Raw genomic sequence first — 16480 nt, 5'->3', positions numbered from 1 at the left:
TGTCGAGGACATCTTCGGATATGTTTCACTTTAAAAAAAAAATATATTTCACTTTTCAAAAAAATAATATATTTTCGATGAAGAATCATTTCACTTGTTACATTTTAATTCTGAGAGCAAACAAATCCTTTCACTTTTGTTGGATAACACATGCGGCTGCCGTATTAGACCGTAACTAAGTAAATTTCGTTCCTGGCAGAAATAGGGTCCTCTTTTTGTTCGGCCGAACAGGGCGCTGTCGAACAAGCTGGCAAGTTTTGCCAACGTGGTTTCGCCCACTATATACTAATACAAATATAGCAAGTTTAAAACCACTACCATGCGACTAGTACTTGTCAGGAGACCTCGACATTCCTTCAGTAGTCCGTGTTCGGGCTGCCATAGTAACTGCGCGACCAGAGTGGTCAACATTATGGCCGGGCAAATGAACGATACTACAAGATCTCAGCTCTTTCAGAGGCTGATGGAGGGCATTACGAACCTAAGTGATGCCCTGGCCGACTGGCACCATCTGCCTCTGCGACTGCGGCCCAACGTTAACATTAATAGACCCGTTGCAGCAACCAGTAGAGCTCCCTGGAGAAGCCGGCCTCCGCCAGGAATTCAACCAGTTATTTGGATCGAGAGGTTCAACTCGAAGCAGCAGAGCCAGGCCCAGAGGCCTCAATTGAAAAAATATGTGTTCGGGCTGCTGTAGTAACTGCGTGACCAGAGTTGTCAACATTATGGCCGGGCAATATCTCAGCTCTTTCAGAGGCTGATGGAGGGCATTACGAACCTAAGTAATGCCCTGACCCACTGGCAACCGGCACCATCAGCCTCTGCGACTGCGAGGGCAGCCCCAGCAGGAGGCTCAGGTTCTGATTCAGGCAAAAGGCCCAACGTTAACATTAATAGACCTTCACCACAGGCGCAGCGACCAGTAGAGTTCCCTGGAGAAGCCATTCTGCGCAGGGAATTCAACCAGTTATTTGGATCGAGAGGTTCAACTTCAAGCAGCACAGCCAGGCCCAGAGGCCTCAATTGAAAAAATATGTGTTCGGGCTGCTGTAGTAACTGCGTGACCAGAGTTGTCAACATTATGGCGGGCAAGATCTCAGCTCTTTCAGAGGCTGATGGAGGGCATTACGAACCTAAGTAATGCCCTGACCGACTGGCAACCGGCACCATCAGCCTCTGCGACTGCGAGGGCAGGCCCAGCAGGAGGCACGTGCAACATTTTGAGTGTATGAACGCCAGCGCATTTTGATTCATACTTTGTGTTCGTTTGTTGATTGTAGTTAGATTCTCTGATATAAGTATCTGAAACCTACCGTAATTACAGAACTTATCTATTTCCAACCACAACTCCATAAACTTATATTTCAGTCGTTTTCCTTGCATCTCGCGGACGTGTCGTTGTTGACTGCAAAATCGTGTACCACTGCGGCCACACATATGACGCGAACTCGCTTTGAAACCATGGCAACGACTGCGGATACACCGCTGCGGTGCTTGCCAATATGAAAGGGGGTTTAAAGTCGGTCCGCAGTACAAGCGGATAAACTCAACCCGGAGTTACTCCGGAGTAACTCCACTTCGCCTTCACTATGAAAGGGGTATAAGAGAACCAGTAGTGGGGGTGAAATTGGTGAGCATGATTCAGACCAGCGGATGGCTTTCAACACTCCCAGCGTATTGACATTTCATCTTCAAGTAAAGATTATGATCATAAGGTTGATGATTATTTATCCGAGAGGAGTGTTGGTGAACATGATTTAGACCAGTATTATTTTACTGATCATGTGGAAGAAAGAAATGACTCGATAGATTTGTCAGGATACACTATAAGCCAGGAGCATATCTTGGGTACATTCCATTCGTGCATTCCAGAATTGGTCTCACAAGCTACTTGCATAACTTTTTGAATATCCTGTAGGTCTTAAAATGGTTGTATATGTTTCTGTGCAAGAGAGTGTGCCAAATCGTACAAACTAGCAAGAACACTATTTGATGATTTTCAGTGATGAACACTGATAAAGGTAATTCGCTTTATTGACATAATAACTAAAAACCGAATTGCTTTAACGATTTTTATGTGTCCATTTCAAAGCAAACAAAAAAAGCACACATGAATACATTTATTTTGATTACTCATGTATTTTGAAGTTGTTGATTGAATGAACTGATTTTTGATTGTCAACCTAAGGGTGGTCATTCACTTGTTTGATTGTTTCAAAATTGTCAGATTCAAATTTATTAGCTCAAGTTAGGCAATTCATCAAACTCATTATTCAGATGTTGTTTGAAGGTTTGCATGGTGGCATGTACAATTGCTGATGTGGTTTACGGTACACCATGTGGAGTGTTATAGAAGCAGTGGATAGAAGAAGAGAGGAAGTGGATAGGCGAGAAAGTGGAGATTTTGAGAATAGAGTATTCTTTCTTGAGAATAGTCCTGAAAAGGACTGTAAACCAGAAGGAATGTTGAGTGAGAACAGCTTGAGTAGTAGAGCTGATGAGGAGATGCTGGCTTGCGTCGGCGAGTAGAGATGATGAGTAGTAGAGAGACTCGACGTTTCGGACAGGTTGACTGTCCGTCTTCAGGAGTGAAGACGGACAGTCAACCTGTCCGAAACGTCGAGTCTCTCTACTACTCATCATCTCTACTCGCCGACGCAAGCCAGCATCTCCTCATCAGCTCTACTACTCAAGCTGTTCTCACTCAACATTCCTTCTGGTTTACAGTCCTTTTCAGGACTATTCTCAAGAAAGAATACTCTATTCTCAAAATCTCCACTTTCTCGCCTATCCACTTCCTCTCTTCTTCTATCCACTGCTTCTATAACACTCCACATGGTGTACCGTAAACCACATCAGCAAACTCATTATTCTTTTATGTTTAACTTGATACATGTACACTGTAATAGTTCATAGTCAAGTCATGGATAGTGACTCCAGCATATCAGAGAAGAAGTATTCTATCGCCGAATCTGATAATAATGGGGTGGTAGAGGTGGCCGTAGTGCCACATGAATGGATTCAATATCAAGATGGGGCTCCATTTTGCTCTTGGCCACAAGAGCAAGATCCGCTCAAACTAGAAAATCTTGTGATGCACGGGCACATTCCTGAGAATACTTGGACTCAAATCAAATCAAAGATTTATTGTAGCACACAGGTAAATTCAAATTAGTAGTCAACCAGAAGAAGTTCTGTGTTGCCGAATTTGATAACAATGGGGTTGTAGAGGTGGCCGTAGTGCCACAAGAATGGATTCAGTACAAAGATGGGGCTCCATTTTGCTTTTGGCCACCAGAGAAAGACCCGCTAAAACTAGACAATATAGTGATGAACAGGCACATTCCTGAGAATACTTGGACTCGAATGAAAATCAAAGATTTATTATATCACACAGGTAAATTCAAATTAGTAGTCAACCAGAAGAAGTTCTGGTTGAATAAGTTTCCGAAGCAATTGACAATGGCAAAATCAGGGCCGCCGTTTTTGCAGCTCATCCAAGGATGCTTGAAGAGGCGATTGCAGCTGTGTGACGACAGAGTCTTTTTTTTCCAGACGGAAAAGGCACTATGTGGAAAATCATAGGGAACATCTCAAAGAAGTTGACACCCGAAGAACTTATCGTTCCAGGCCCAAGGATATGGAAAAGAGTAGGAGAGGATCACATCAAACAAAGATAGTCATCATGAGTGTTTGGATGTTAAGATCACTTAGGTGTCAAGCATGCTATTCCCTTAGTTATTAAGAATGCTTATTAATTCAGAATACTATAAATTCTGATAATTCTATGGATACAATGTGACTAATTATTAAATACAAAATATAAATTCTAATATGTAAATAGTCTATGAAATGTCAATATCTGATTACTGATTTTATCCAATCAGTGAAATAAGAACTTGCTTAGGTGTTGGTCTTTCAGACTTGTTTTCACTAAGCTGTATTCTCAGACAGAAGGGACAAGGTTAAAAGTTTCCGGTAAATGCTAAGAAAGAAACTACTAGTATGCGAGTCTAATCTTGAACCCATGATGATTAGAGATATTTATGGATTTCGTCATGATCATTTTATTCGGCATTACTGACAGTCTTCGTTCACACAACCCGCCTCCATCACCACGATTCATCGATGCCCCTGCACCGCCCACATCTGTCTTCGTACCATGCCCGCGTCATGACCATCCACACCAGACTTCGCACCATGCCTGCTGCCAGCACCACGACCATTCAGAACCAGTCATTCCACCAGTTCCGGGCACCAATAGGCACCCTCAAGATCAGTAACGGAGCAACCCGCCTGTGAAGGTTCCGTTGAGCAATGATGATCACCACACGTGCATGCAAGTGAGTGCAGTGTCTGGCGACAGTGCAGTGAGAAATGACAAGGTAGGACAACTTCCCCATAGGTTATATTGATTGTATGCTTGTACAATTCCTAAGTTACCAGCCCCTCCGCTATATGATGTAACAAATACAGGTATTTTCTAATTGTATTAATGTGCGGAAAAAACAGGCAAAACAGCAAGTTGAATCAATGAATAAGGAGATCAACTCTATCATGGATAAATTGGTCGCCAATAAAAAACCTCTCGTCAACAACGTCTAAGCCCAAGCAGCAACAAGTGGCACCAAAGCTACCCAACAGGCAGCTGAACTGGAGGTGATAAAGACCAAGTTGAAGTCTAAAACCAAGGAGAATAAAGCGCCCTCTAATCCAGAGAAAATATGGATCTACGAATAACAGCTTAGAACATGTAAGGGGGTCCAAAATTAATTACAGAATTCGCTCAATTTCTAAAATTTTCCTTCGTTTCGTAAAGAAGTGGCGAATGTAGAAGCTTAATGTCTCCTTATTGTTCTTGCAAAAGACACAATACACATTTAAATAAATCTTCATTTCATGATGCGAAGGTGAGGAAGGGACAGGTGGCGGTGATGGGACAGGTGGCGGTGATGATACGGTGCGTGATGGAGTTACAGGTGGCCAGGAGAACTGCAGGGATTGCGGACTCTGAGGCTGTGGGGGGGGGGGGAGCATGGGGATGTTGGCACCGTCCGTGAATAACACATCTCCATAGTAATCGTACGATCTTAAAAACTTTCTGAAGCTTGAGCTCGGAAAGCAGGACACGAGTGCAGTGGATGATACTCAAAGTATGCAATGCATCGAAATTGTTCTCGCGAACTTCATACTGCAAACTGAACCCCCACTTTGCGGTCAAGCAAAGTTCGAGATTACGCAATTTTCTCATCGCCCCAACTTTCACGATGGTGGGGGAATAACCCCTGCTTAGTTTTATTTCAGGCGGCACTAAACATTAAATATATTTTGCGTGTATCAAAGTTGATTCTAGCACAGTGAGATGGTACCACATTTTGGAGAAGATCAATGATTATAAAAATTTGCAACTAATTATTCAATTATTCTCATTTTAAGAGAAATTTACATTCAGCTGAAGCGTTGATTAAGCTCAAATAAATGACCAAGACTGGACAATAATGATAAATGAGATCGATGTGAGCAACACATGTTTCTGGAGAGTTCGTTGATCATATTTTTGCCACTTTTTCAACAGCCATGATCTGCCTGAAGTAAGTATCTCCTTTTATGCTTCTGAGGTATATTCGTCTTGTAGAACAATAAATGTATACAAGAATTCAATAACATTGAGTGCCAAAAAAATATGTAAACAAAGTTTCAAAATGTTTTCTATTTGACAATTTAATTTTGAATTATTTTTGACTTGATAAAACTTCATTTTGTGATAAGGCTGTGAAATTTATGTTTTAATTTAGATTGAATTAAACTATTAAATATGGTCTTACACTTTTTCTAAAACAGTTTGTGTTGTATTTTCATCTGAGCAAAATGTGGAAAATTTCTCAATTAAAATTGAAAGTCTCTAATCAATCAAATAACTTGTGGGAGGTAGCATTCTGGCATCAGCAAAGCAACGAAAGTGTGCAGCGTCACTGGTGTCAAAGGCAACAAGAAGAGAGACACAAGGATCTGCATACATGGAGCATGTTTTCATTGCTGGGAAGGTACCATGGACGGATTATCGCCGACACTTTGACGCCTGCAGAAGACCGAATCATGGGGATGATGTCGAGGCTGCAAGGCGCTGCACTGAAGGTCTTGAATAATATTCCATATATTCCACTATTCCACTTGCCTGGCGTACCCAGAGCTGAAGAATGATGCAAGAGAGAGGCTGGCTCGTGGACACTTTTCTGAAGCAATTGACGATGGCGAAATCAGGGCCGCTATTTTTCGAGCTCATCCAAGGACGCTTGAAGAGGCGATTACAGCTGCGTTGATGATGGAGTCTTTTCTTCAGACGGAGAACGCACTATGTGGAAAATCATAGGGAACATCTCAAAGAAGTTGACACCCGAAGAACTTATCGTTCCAGGCCCAAGGATATGGAAAAGAGTAGGAATGAAGTTGATAAGGAAAGGGAGGAGCAAAGACAGAAGAGAGAATTGGAAGAAAAGATAGAAGAGGAACGGAGGCGGTTGGAAGCAGTGGAAGAAGAAAGGAGGAAGAGGGAGGACAGCCAGGAAGACAGAGTATGGAAGAGGGATAGGAAGAACAGGATGGAGACAGAGCTAGATGAGGAGATCCTGGAGGAGCGAAGGAAACTAGAGTAAAGTAGGAAGAGAGAAGAGGAGAAACGTTTAGATGAAGAGGGAAAGAAGCTGTTAGAAAAAAAGAAAATAGAAGAGGAGAGACGATTAGAGGATAACCAGTAAGATAATCTATTATGGGACCGGTATGGTCTTTCATAAATTCTATGAGCGTTTTAGTAGCTCTAAGTCGAAATTAGAATCTTACCTTTTGTGTCAATTCTCTGGAAGTTGAATACAACGTTAATTTATTGCTGGAATTTTGTTCATTCATGTTTGGATGTTATTTTCATTAATTCCGAGCCGATGACCGGCAGAATTTTGGATGTCAAGTGCTGAACGTGCATAGAACGTGCGCTTGCACAGGAAATTTTAAAGCACAAGACTTGCAATAGCACCTCACGGCGAACTGCTTATGTTGGAAAGAGGGAATTTCAGGCGTAATGCTAATTAGCTAAAAATTGCCAAAATCGAAGGGGGCTCCAAAGTCTATAAATAGGGGAGGGTTTTGAGTTTGTCAAATCGTCTGCAAGCTCTTTAGAGTAGGATAGTTGAAACTGATCATTAACTCACTCACTCTCTCTCTTGAACCCCTGTTCATTGTTTGTTATCAATTTGTGCATTCTTATGTGAGTACATTACATCATCATATGATACTTAGTTTCAATCAGTGAATTCAGCAAGATTAATTGGCATACAAATTTAAAATTATTCGTCACCTTTTGGGAATAGTGACGATATTTGGCAGAGGAGGCAGAGAAACAGAAGAAGGTAGAGGAGAGGGGGAAGAGACTGAAGGAGGAAATAAAGAAGATTGAAGAGGAGAAAGAGAGAAGAAATGCCAAAATTGTCAATAAAAATAAATTTTTAACTCTTAATTTACCAGCATGTCCAGATGAAAAGATCCAAGTTGCGACAAAGGTCACCATCGCTACATCCTATTACATGTATGTTAAAACATTTTGAGTCAATTTTGCCATATTTTTTTCTCTTCAAAACCTCTATGCATATTTCTAGGAGATATTTATTTTTTTATTTTCTTATTTTTTCTATAGGAACACAGGGACCAACAGAAGATTTTTTTCAGCTTTCGCCTGTGAAAGTATTCTTCCTCTTGTTCACTCAAGAGGTGTGGGAGCTGCTGACAAATGAGACCAATAGATACGCAGAGCAAGTGATGGAAGGCTGGGATGCCGATCGTGCAAGTGCCTGGCATGATCATCTTACGACCGTTCCAAAACTGAAAGCCTTCCTTGGACTTGTACTATTGATGGGAGTTGTCTGGTGCCCACGCTACCATCTGCACTGGTCAACAATGGAAATGATTCATCATCCGTTCTTCTCTGCCATCATGCCCAGGAATCGTTATTCTTTACTCCGTCCCTTTCTACATCTGTCTGATAACACCGCACCCAACCAAAACAACCGTCTACATAAACTGGAATCTTTTCTTTCTCTTCTCACCCCCACGTTCCACTACCTCTACTTTCCTAAGAAGATGATCTCACCTGATGGAAGCATGATCAAGTTCAAAGGATGTCTTGGCATCGCGCAGTACATGCCGAAGAAACCAATCAAATGGGGAATAAAGGCATGGGCGCTGTGCGAAAGTGACTCAGGTTATACATGGAACTGGGAAGTGTATACTGGACATGAAGAAGCACTTCAAGTAGTGAATGCTGGAGACCATGATGGACCAAACAGCCACCCTCCTGAATCGTCGATATGTGCTAGAGGAAAAGTTGTACTCTCCCTTGTTGAGGGATTGGAGGGGAAGGGATACTGGCTCTTTTGTGACAATTTTTACACCCCTGCATTATTTCAAAAGCTGACTGAGAATGGATTTGGATATTGTGGCACTGCAAGGCCGTTGGCGAAGGGACTTCCCACGGGTGCAAATCCCAAAGTACATAAAATGAAGAAGGGAGGCTGTCCAAAATACTACAAGAAGAAAGGCCAGATGCGTGTTGTTTGCATGGACCAAAAAAACGGTTAACAACTCTTGACGGTCCTGAGGAGGCTGTCAAACGGATCAAGTCGCGTCAAGATGCAGACGGTCATCATGAGATCTCCCGCCCCACAGCCATCTCGACTTACAATAAGCACATGGGTGGTGTTGACAAAGCGGATCCAACTGATCCACAGAAGCTTGAAGTGGTGGAAAAGGATCTTTTCACCGTTGGTGAATAAACCGATGTTTAAACCATGGACTAAAATTTAGCCCACGCTAATTAATTAGTCCATGGTTTAATTTTTTTTTTTGATTGGTGCATCTTCCTGCATTGACCGTCAACTTCCACACAGTTCTGCCACAGCCTGGAGAAAAACCCTCTTTTCTCCCATCAAGACTTCTGTCATACTCCAGCATCCTGACCATCAAAGTAGAAATTAACTGGTGAGTTTACTCACTGAGTGATTTAGTAAGATTTAACCCTGTCGTGACCGGCCGCCCTTTGGAAGCCTCACCCTGGCTTACCGGCAATTTTCTGTGTCACACATGCAAAACGACCCTCTTATTTCCATGCTCAGTTACAGGATGATTTCTGTGCATGCTCAGTGCAAACTTTAATTAATAATCATGGAAGATACAGGAATTAATAAGAGGGACAGGAAACCAAATTGGCAGAATTGCAAGAATTATTTGATTGAATTAATTGCAGATAGAATCCACATAATCAACAAGGCTACAAATCACATTACAAATTCAAGGAAAATCAATGCATGGAAAAAGATTTATCAACAATTTGTTAATAAGTATGGACAGAAGTGGAGCTTGGCTCAAATGAAAGATCAATGGAAGAGATGCAGAGTCACTGCAAAAAAGGAGTATGGCCTTTACACTAGAGAAAAAAGGAAAACTGGAGGTGGGTCTCCACCAAAGACCCCCTTCCAGATGACTCAATTGATAAAGGACATTTGTCCACATGATTTCACTCAATTATCCAATCCCTTCGATGACGACGCCGATCAGGACAATGATGCGATATTGGCATTGGAATTTATCGTCGGTCGTCATCGCGGGTGAGCAGATGACCGATAATTAAATTTCTCATTCACTCAAGTTCACTTTTAGACACCGAAAACTGTCACTTTTCCTGCCTTACATCTATGAAGCATAATAAGGTGTTACAACAATCCCCCCCCCCCAAAAAAAAACTCTACCCAATATTAAAAAAAGTACAGGATAGACAGTAAATAACACAGAAGCATTGAGAAGTCTTAACCAAAATAATGTTTCCCAGAGTTCAAACAGATCCGCAGCGCTGAAGTGAATAGTCCCGTACAAGCAAACTTGTGTCCTGACGATTACGTTGCCAAAACTTGAAGTTAGTTGAACTTGACAAAAATGGTAATCTAGATCTACATCAAAGTTTAAAGATTTTCATTACCTTAATTGGTACAAACTCAATCGTATCTCAGCCCACGAATTTGTGGCATTGATCAACGTTTGGGTCGCGATAAGATATCATTGGAATCTTAACCGATTCATAATAGAATGTTATTTCGACGAGGATACGAATTCTGATCGAGGGTATTATTAGATTAAGACATGGAACTGAATATTTACTGCACAATACATGTAGCTACCAAAAATTTTCTCAAATGAGAGCAAGTTAAATGACTGATAGTTTGTATGTCACAATCCCAGCAGGCTTTCATTACATAACAGAAACGATCACAAATAATAGGAAAGGGTGGATAAAAATTGAAATTGACATCTAAAACATGTCTAAATTTTCCTCATTGATCCAGCTAATCACTGTATTTAGCAGCTATTAAGCATATATTATTTCAACAATTCCTGTAGTCATTATTGATTTATAACCCTTGAGTACACCTCAATCTTTTAAGCATGTTAATGTAATCCTACATTTATTTCTGACAATTAAACATTGATATGAAGAACTGCTACCTAAATAATATTATAATTACGTAATACAATGGCTCGTTAGAACGTGCAGGGTGCCGTAACACAAAGGATTGTGCTTACTTGTACACTTGATTTTAAATGATTGAAAATAATTGTCTATGCGATCAATAACAAAAAGTTCTATGATGAAAATCTTACTAAGCTTTATGTTATGGGCCACAGGTGCGAAAGCCCTTTAAAGGAATACATGACATTTGATACTCTCTGAATCAATGATAAACATACGCGCACACCTGTTGTCTTTGTGGGTTCCGTTAGCGACGGTCTTCTTGACGCGTCAACCATCTTTGCTTCGATAGATGCACACTTGACAGCCTGAAGCAGTCTTGGCTCTTAACTCACCTGTGAAAGCCTCCTCATATGATGTCATCTCTGGGTTGGTAATGTGACCAACAGCACTGAAGATTTCTTGTAAAACCTGGCCTTCGCGTCAGACTCGGAGATCAGTTCTGGAAAACGTAGGTGGAGGTCGTACTTCCCCTCGACAAACAGGCTGACTTCATCCTGAAAAATGAGACATACGAAAACATCTGAATTATCATGATCAAGATCAACATCACTATTATCACCATCACCACCATCGTCATCATCACAATCATCATCACCACCATCAGAAATTCTTCTGACAAGGGTGAAAATCCACAATTACTATATGCATTGACAGGTGAAAACATTACTTTTAACCTTACCGATTCACACAAAATTAAAAAAAAAAAAACTTTTGAGACCAATTTCACAATGCCTGGGTACACGGTTCCGAAATTCTGCAACATTTTGAAGTGCAAGTCAGACAAAAAACTGCTCAAAAATGTGATTTCACGTACAAACTGGATGCAAATTGTGTTCTCAGCAAAAAAAAATCATAAATGTATGATTATTTTAAGTTTTGGTGGCCTCAATGGATTGGTTTTATAATGTTTATGATCTCAAAAGAGTCCCTGATACAATTTATTGAAAAAAGTATGAAAAACAAAAGTAGAAAAAACACAGAAATTGTAACACATAAATCATAAATGTGAATAGAACACCTAAAAGAGTTTGCTGATGTGGTTTACGGTACACCATGTGGAGTGTTGTAGAAGCAGTGGATAGAAGAAGAGAAGGAATTGGATAGGCGAGAAAGTGGAGATTTGAGAATAGAGTATTCTTTCTTGAGAATAGTCCTGAAAAGGACTGTAAACCAGAAGGAATGTTGAGTGAGAACAGCTTGAGTAGTAGAGCTGATGAGGAGATGCTGGCTTGCGTCGGCGAGTAGAGATGATGAGTAGTAGAGAGACTCGACGTTTCGGACAGGTTGACTGTCCGTCTTCAGGAGTGTCAACCTGTCCGAAACGTCGAGTCTCTCTACTACTCATCATCTCTACTCGCCGACGCAAGCCAGCATCTCCTCATCAGCTCTACTACTCAAGCTGTTCTCACTCAACATTCCTTCTGGTTTACAGTCCTTTTCAGGACTATTCTCAAGAAAGAATACTCTATTCTCAAATCTCCACTTTCTCGCCTATCCACTTCCTTCTCTTCTTCTATCCACTGCTTCTACAACACTCCACATGGTGTACCGTAAACCACATCAGCAATTGTACATGCCACCATGCAAACCTTCAAACAATATCTAAAAGAGTTTATATACCAAATATTAGAGCATTTGGAACTTTATTTTGGGAGTTAGAGGAAAAACCATTTTGCATACTAATTATGCATAAATTAGCATAATCACTTTACAGTGATTTGCATGAAATAATGATACAATTATGTATAATATGTCCTAGACAATGTTTGATAAGACATCTTTGGATTTGCAAGCATATATAAACTAGGTTCCAAAAGAAACTGATCAAACCTTACAAATGCAATTTTTTGGCTCAATCGACAGAAGAGAAAAAAATCCCCAGCCTAGATAGGGTTAACAATCATCAAATTCAGCTATACAACACATTTAAACTTTTAAGAATGGGGTTGGTATATCTATAAAGAGGTATTGTATATAGATCATCAAACTGTTAATTTTCAGTGAACAGTAGACCAGTGGAGAATAACGAGTCAGTGATTTTCAATGTCATGGGCCACTAAAAGTCCTGTGAGTCGTTCGAAGTAAAATAAAAAAATAACTGACAAAACTTTTCGTGAATCAGTTCTCTGGTATGCCAATAATATGTTACCTCTGAGATGTCCAGTTCACACTGAGAGACGGATTGTACACCATGAAGCTCCAATCTCAACTCAAGTCTCCTGGGACCCTTCTCATCACCCTCCTGGAGATCAAGACTGTACTCCGGCTCTGGCAGCTCCAACTTGGTGCTAGAGATCTCCTGGATCAGTCCACCTTTCCTGTTTCCACCTGGATCTTTGGTGGATCCTACATTTTTTTGTACAGCAAGATCCTTCAGCCTGTCCTCCAGTTCTGACTGCCCTAGGTCCTGATTTGACAATTCATGGATCTTCCCCAGGAGCGTGTCCGGGCTGAGTCCCGCAAGGTTCTCCTCCAAGATTTCTGCTTCCGTCTTCTCCCGCTTCCCGAAGAACCGCTTTGCCGATGTCAACGTGGAGATGTCTCCTTTGAACTTGAGGCCTTGGCACTCTTTGTACGACCTGGAGAGTTTAACTTTGTGTTGATTCTCCACATAGTCCATTCCGAGGTTGATCAGAAGGTCACGATCGACAGCATTTTGAAAACTCTCTTCTAGAACGTAAGGATTGAAAGCCAATCGGACAACACTGTATTTACCTGGAAATGATAAAATGAAAATACAGGATATTTTAATCAAGAAAGCAGTAACAGATCCAGCCAGGTTGAACACAATACTATTTTAGGGGCTGCATTGCTTTTGTTTAATATTCAGCGCCAAATAACGATGTTGTCTAATCTGGCTTGACATACGCTTGAAGGAACAGCTAATTGTCAATAGGTGTTTGTCCTGCTCCAATTAGGCTCCTGAACATTTTCCTTTTCTCTTGATATAACAAATACTCAGTATTAGCCGGGGGTAATACTACATGTATGCAGCATTTAGATAAATTGTATTATCATGAAAATAAGGAAAATGTGAAAACTACATACATGTATTGTAAACAAAGTCATTGTCCTGTGTGAATTCTCTAATTATATAATTAATTTAAATTCATATATTCCATTGCATTGTGTTTAGCTTGAAGGGTTATAAGAGCAAACTACCGGTACACAATTTATTTAAAACACCAGTATGTTTTTATTTGGTGATCATGAGTGCCTTGTGTAGGCCTTTTGGGCATGTCATCAAATCTAGAACTAAAATCTTGAAGATTCATCTTTTTTTTCTTTGTTCAACCATCAATACACAACAGATTTTCACTGATTCCTTTATAAAAAAAAATGTCCTGACCGTTGCAAATAAATGAAGTACACTGTAATTACTCTAAGTAATTCTGCTCAGATTCATACAAAGTCAGTATGAAGTATGCAATTAATTATCCATTTTATCATTTTCAAGGTTTACTTTTCTTTTAACAACTTTTTACTGGCTTTATAAACCTTTTTACATTGGTGAAGCTTTAACATTGCAATGAATGGGGATTTCCCAGGACTCTATATTTGATTTTCTGGGGCATTTTTTTTTAGCATTTTGGGGCGAAAGGATTACACTTCGTAATTCCGAAGGTTCGTAATTCTGTAACACGTTAATTGCCTATACCTCGATGTTCGTTAATCCGAAAACGTAAAAGGGTTCGTTAATCCGAACATTTGTGGCGTTATTCCGAAGGTTCGATAATCCGAAAACGATATAAGGTATGTTGTTCCAAAGGTTCTTTGTTCCGAAAACGAAATAAGGTTTGTTAGTCCGAAAACGAAAAAAGGTTCGTTAATCATTTCGATTTCGGACTAACGAACCTCCTGAATTATGAACCTCATTTCGTTTTCGTATTAATGAACCTTCAGAATTACGAGCCTCACCTCGTTTTTGGACTAATGAACCTCATTTCGTTTTCGGACTAACGAACCGTCAGAATTAAGAACCGTTGGAATTAGGAACCTTCGGAATAACGAACCTTCGGAATATCCAAACCTTCGGAAACATGAAGCTTCGGAATTACAAATGTATGTGGGTGAAAGTAGCCCCCAGCCCTCATGTATCTTTTTCTCTGGTATGAAGAAGGTCTGATTTCCTCTCTTACCTGAAGCATCTTTGCTATCTTCAAGAGGTCCTGTAGCCACTGCAATGGGGTCAGAATCAGTAGAAGGTTTAGGGATCTTCTTCCAGCTACACAGGTTGATATACAACACAGACTTTGATGGGGTCTGAATGAAGTAGAAATACCAATGATGAATATATCAAGGGAGGTTTGGGGACATAAAGAGATCACTTTGAAGATACATGTAATATGAAAGAACCCCCCCCCCCCCACAGGGCTGGAAAATATGTCTATTTCATCTGGGTCTGAACCTGTAGCAGGTTCCCGTGATCTGGTTCTAGTTACAAAACTTGATGTACCTGTACAACACAGACTTTGATGGAGTCTGAATCAAATAGAAATATCAATGATGAATTCATACATGTATATGAGAGGTTTTGATAAAAATAGCATTTAATCTGAGAGCCCCAGAAAGGGCTGGAAAACATGGCTACTGCATCTAAGTCTGAACCTTTAGAAGCTGCAAGGGATCTAGCTACAAAATTTGATGTACAGCCAAAACATATACGGGATCTATGTAGATGAAATATAAAAGCAAATATAATATGTTTATGCACTTTAAAAATGAATCATCAATTACATAAGAATTCAAACAAATTGATACGAGACTCTTTCAATTACAATATTCAATATTAATACTGAATATTATGATATACTATACACTAAATGGACATTGCTGTGCATGAATTCTGCCACATGAAATTATTGAATCAGATTGCCCTTCAACAGTAAAAAGAAAGTACTTTACATGTATATAGATGTTTGTAATTTGCTATTGAGTGGGCTTCATGTTCCAATAATGTGATGTTAGGGTGGTGAATGTATAAAGAAATATTTTTTCAAGTCCATATACTCTTATTGGAATAAAAATAATGAATTCATGAGGAAGGGGGAGGCTTCAGAAAACAAACTCATAAAATGCAATAATACATTTACTCATTGGCCTGTATTCTGAAGTCAGGTTTAACTTAGACCATGGTCTAACTCTGTGCTAAAATTATGGGAAGCCAAAAGTCTCAAAGTATTTATTAAGTTGTATGTTTCTTATGTTTAGTGTGCTCTTTCCGGATTCATCGATGGTGAAGACGACCACTCTATTTATACTTCCGAGACAATTACATGTATGAATGATTTGAGAGCCAACTGAGCTGAATTATGATATCTCTACTCTTAGTGATTTATGTAACAATTGGCTGTCCATACTTAAACCACAACTTTAAACCTGAGTTTAAGTTAAACCCGACTTCAGAATAAGGGCCATTGACTTTTGATAGAAATAAATACATACAATGATAGATGTCTTCATGCAGGCGAATGGCTTGGGAAGATCCATGTTCTCTTTTCCTTCTTCCATGGTTTTCTTGATGAATCTCTGGTATGCCGCAGGATCAGAATTGGCCATCTCATCAAGCATAGCCCAGACATGAGAGGCTTGCTTCAGTGTACCACCATCTTCACCTAGTCCCATATCCATCATAACCGTGTGGTGTTTGAACGATCTGGAAGGCCCGTGTTCAAAAGAAAAGACAGGCAGGCAACAAAACTACATGTATGTACAACTGTAGCACATTATTGAATTCTTATACAATCAGGGGGACATTTCAAAAGAGGTACAACCATGGCACATGTACGGACCAACTGTAGCAGCCATTAGGACTACTACCATACTAAAAGAGAGTTCAGCAACTAATATGCAATCAAGCTTTCCATGGAAGTAATACAATAATGGCAAAGTTACTATAGTTGAAATTCT

General features: G+C 40.1%; 2 protein-coding genes across 2 annotated transcripts; one reads left to right on the top strand and one right to left on the bottom strand.

Moving 5' to 3' along the window:
• Positions 1–7806: 7806 nt before the first annotated feature.
• On the top strand, positions 7807–8625 carry LOC121419697 (piggyBac transposable element-derived protein 4-like). The gene has a single exon (XM_041614157.1). It carries the CDS (start codon positions 7807–7809, stop codon positions 8623–8625), a length of 819 nt encoding a protein of 272 aa, XP_041470091.1.
• A 1160-nt stretch (positions 8626–9785) lies between these two features.
• Positions 9786–16237, bottom strand: LOC121420459 (PIH1 domain-containing protein 2-like). Its single transcript, XM_041615103.1, has 4 exons — positions 16016–16237; positions 14710–14833; positions 12720–13285; positions 9786–11064 (listed from the first exon to the last, which is right to left on the bottom strand). The coding sequence occupies exons 1-4, from the start codon at positions 16202–16204 to the stop codon at positions 10927–10929; spliced, it is 1017 nt and encodes a 338-aa protein (XP_041471037.1). The 5' UTR covers positions 16205–16237; the 3' UTR covers positions 9786–10926.
• Between the last annotated feature and the right edge of the window lie 243 nt (positions 16238–16480).

Source organism: Lytechinus variegatus, chromosome 8 (genome assembly GCF_018143015.1).
Source record: "Lytechinus variegatus isolate NC3 chromosome 8, Lvar_3.0, whole genome shotgun sequence".
In the NCBI taxonomy this organism is placed as follows: Eukaryota; Metazoa; Echinodermata; class Echinoidea; order Temnopleuroida; family Toxopneustidae; genus Lytechinus; species Lytechinus variegatus.
The sequence above is the reverse complement of the archived record's forward strand: the minus strand, read 5'-3'. Positions and strand labels throughout refer to the sequence as shown.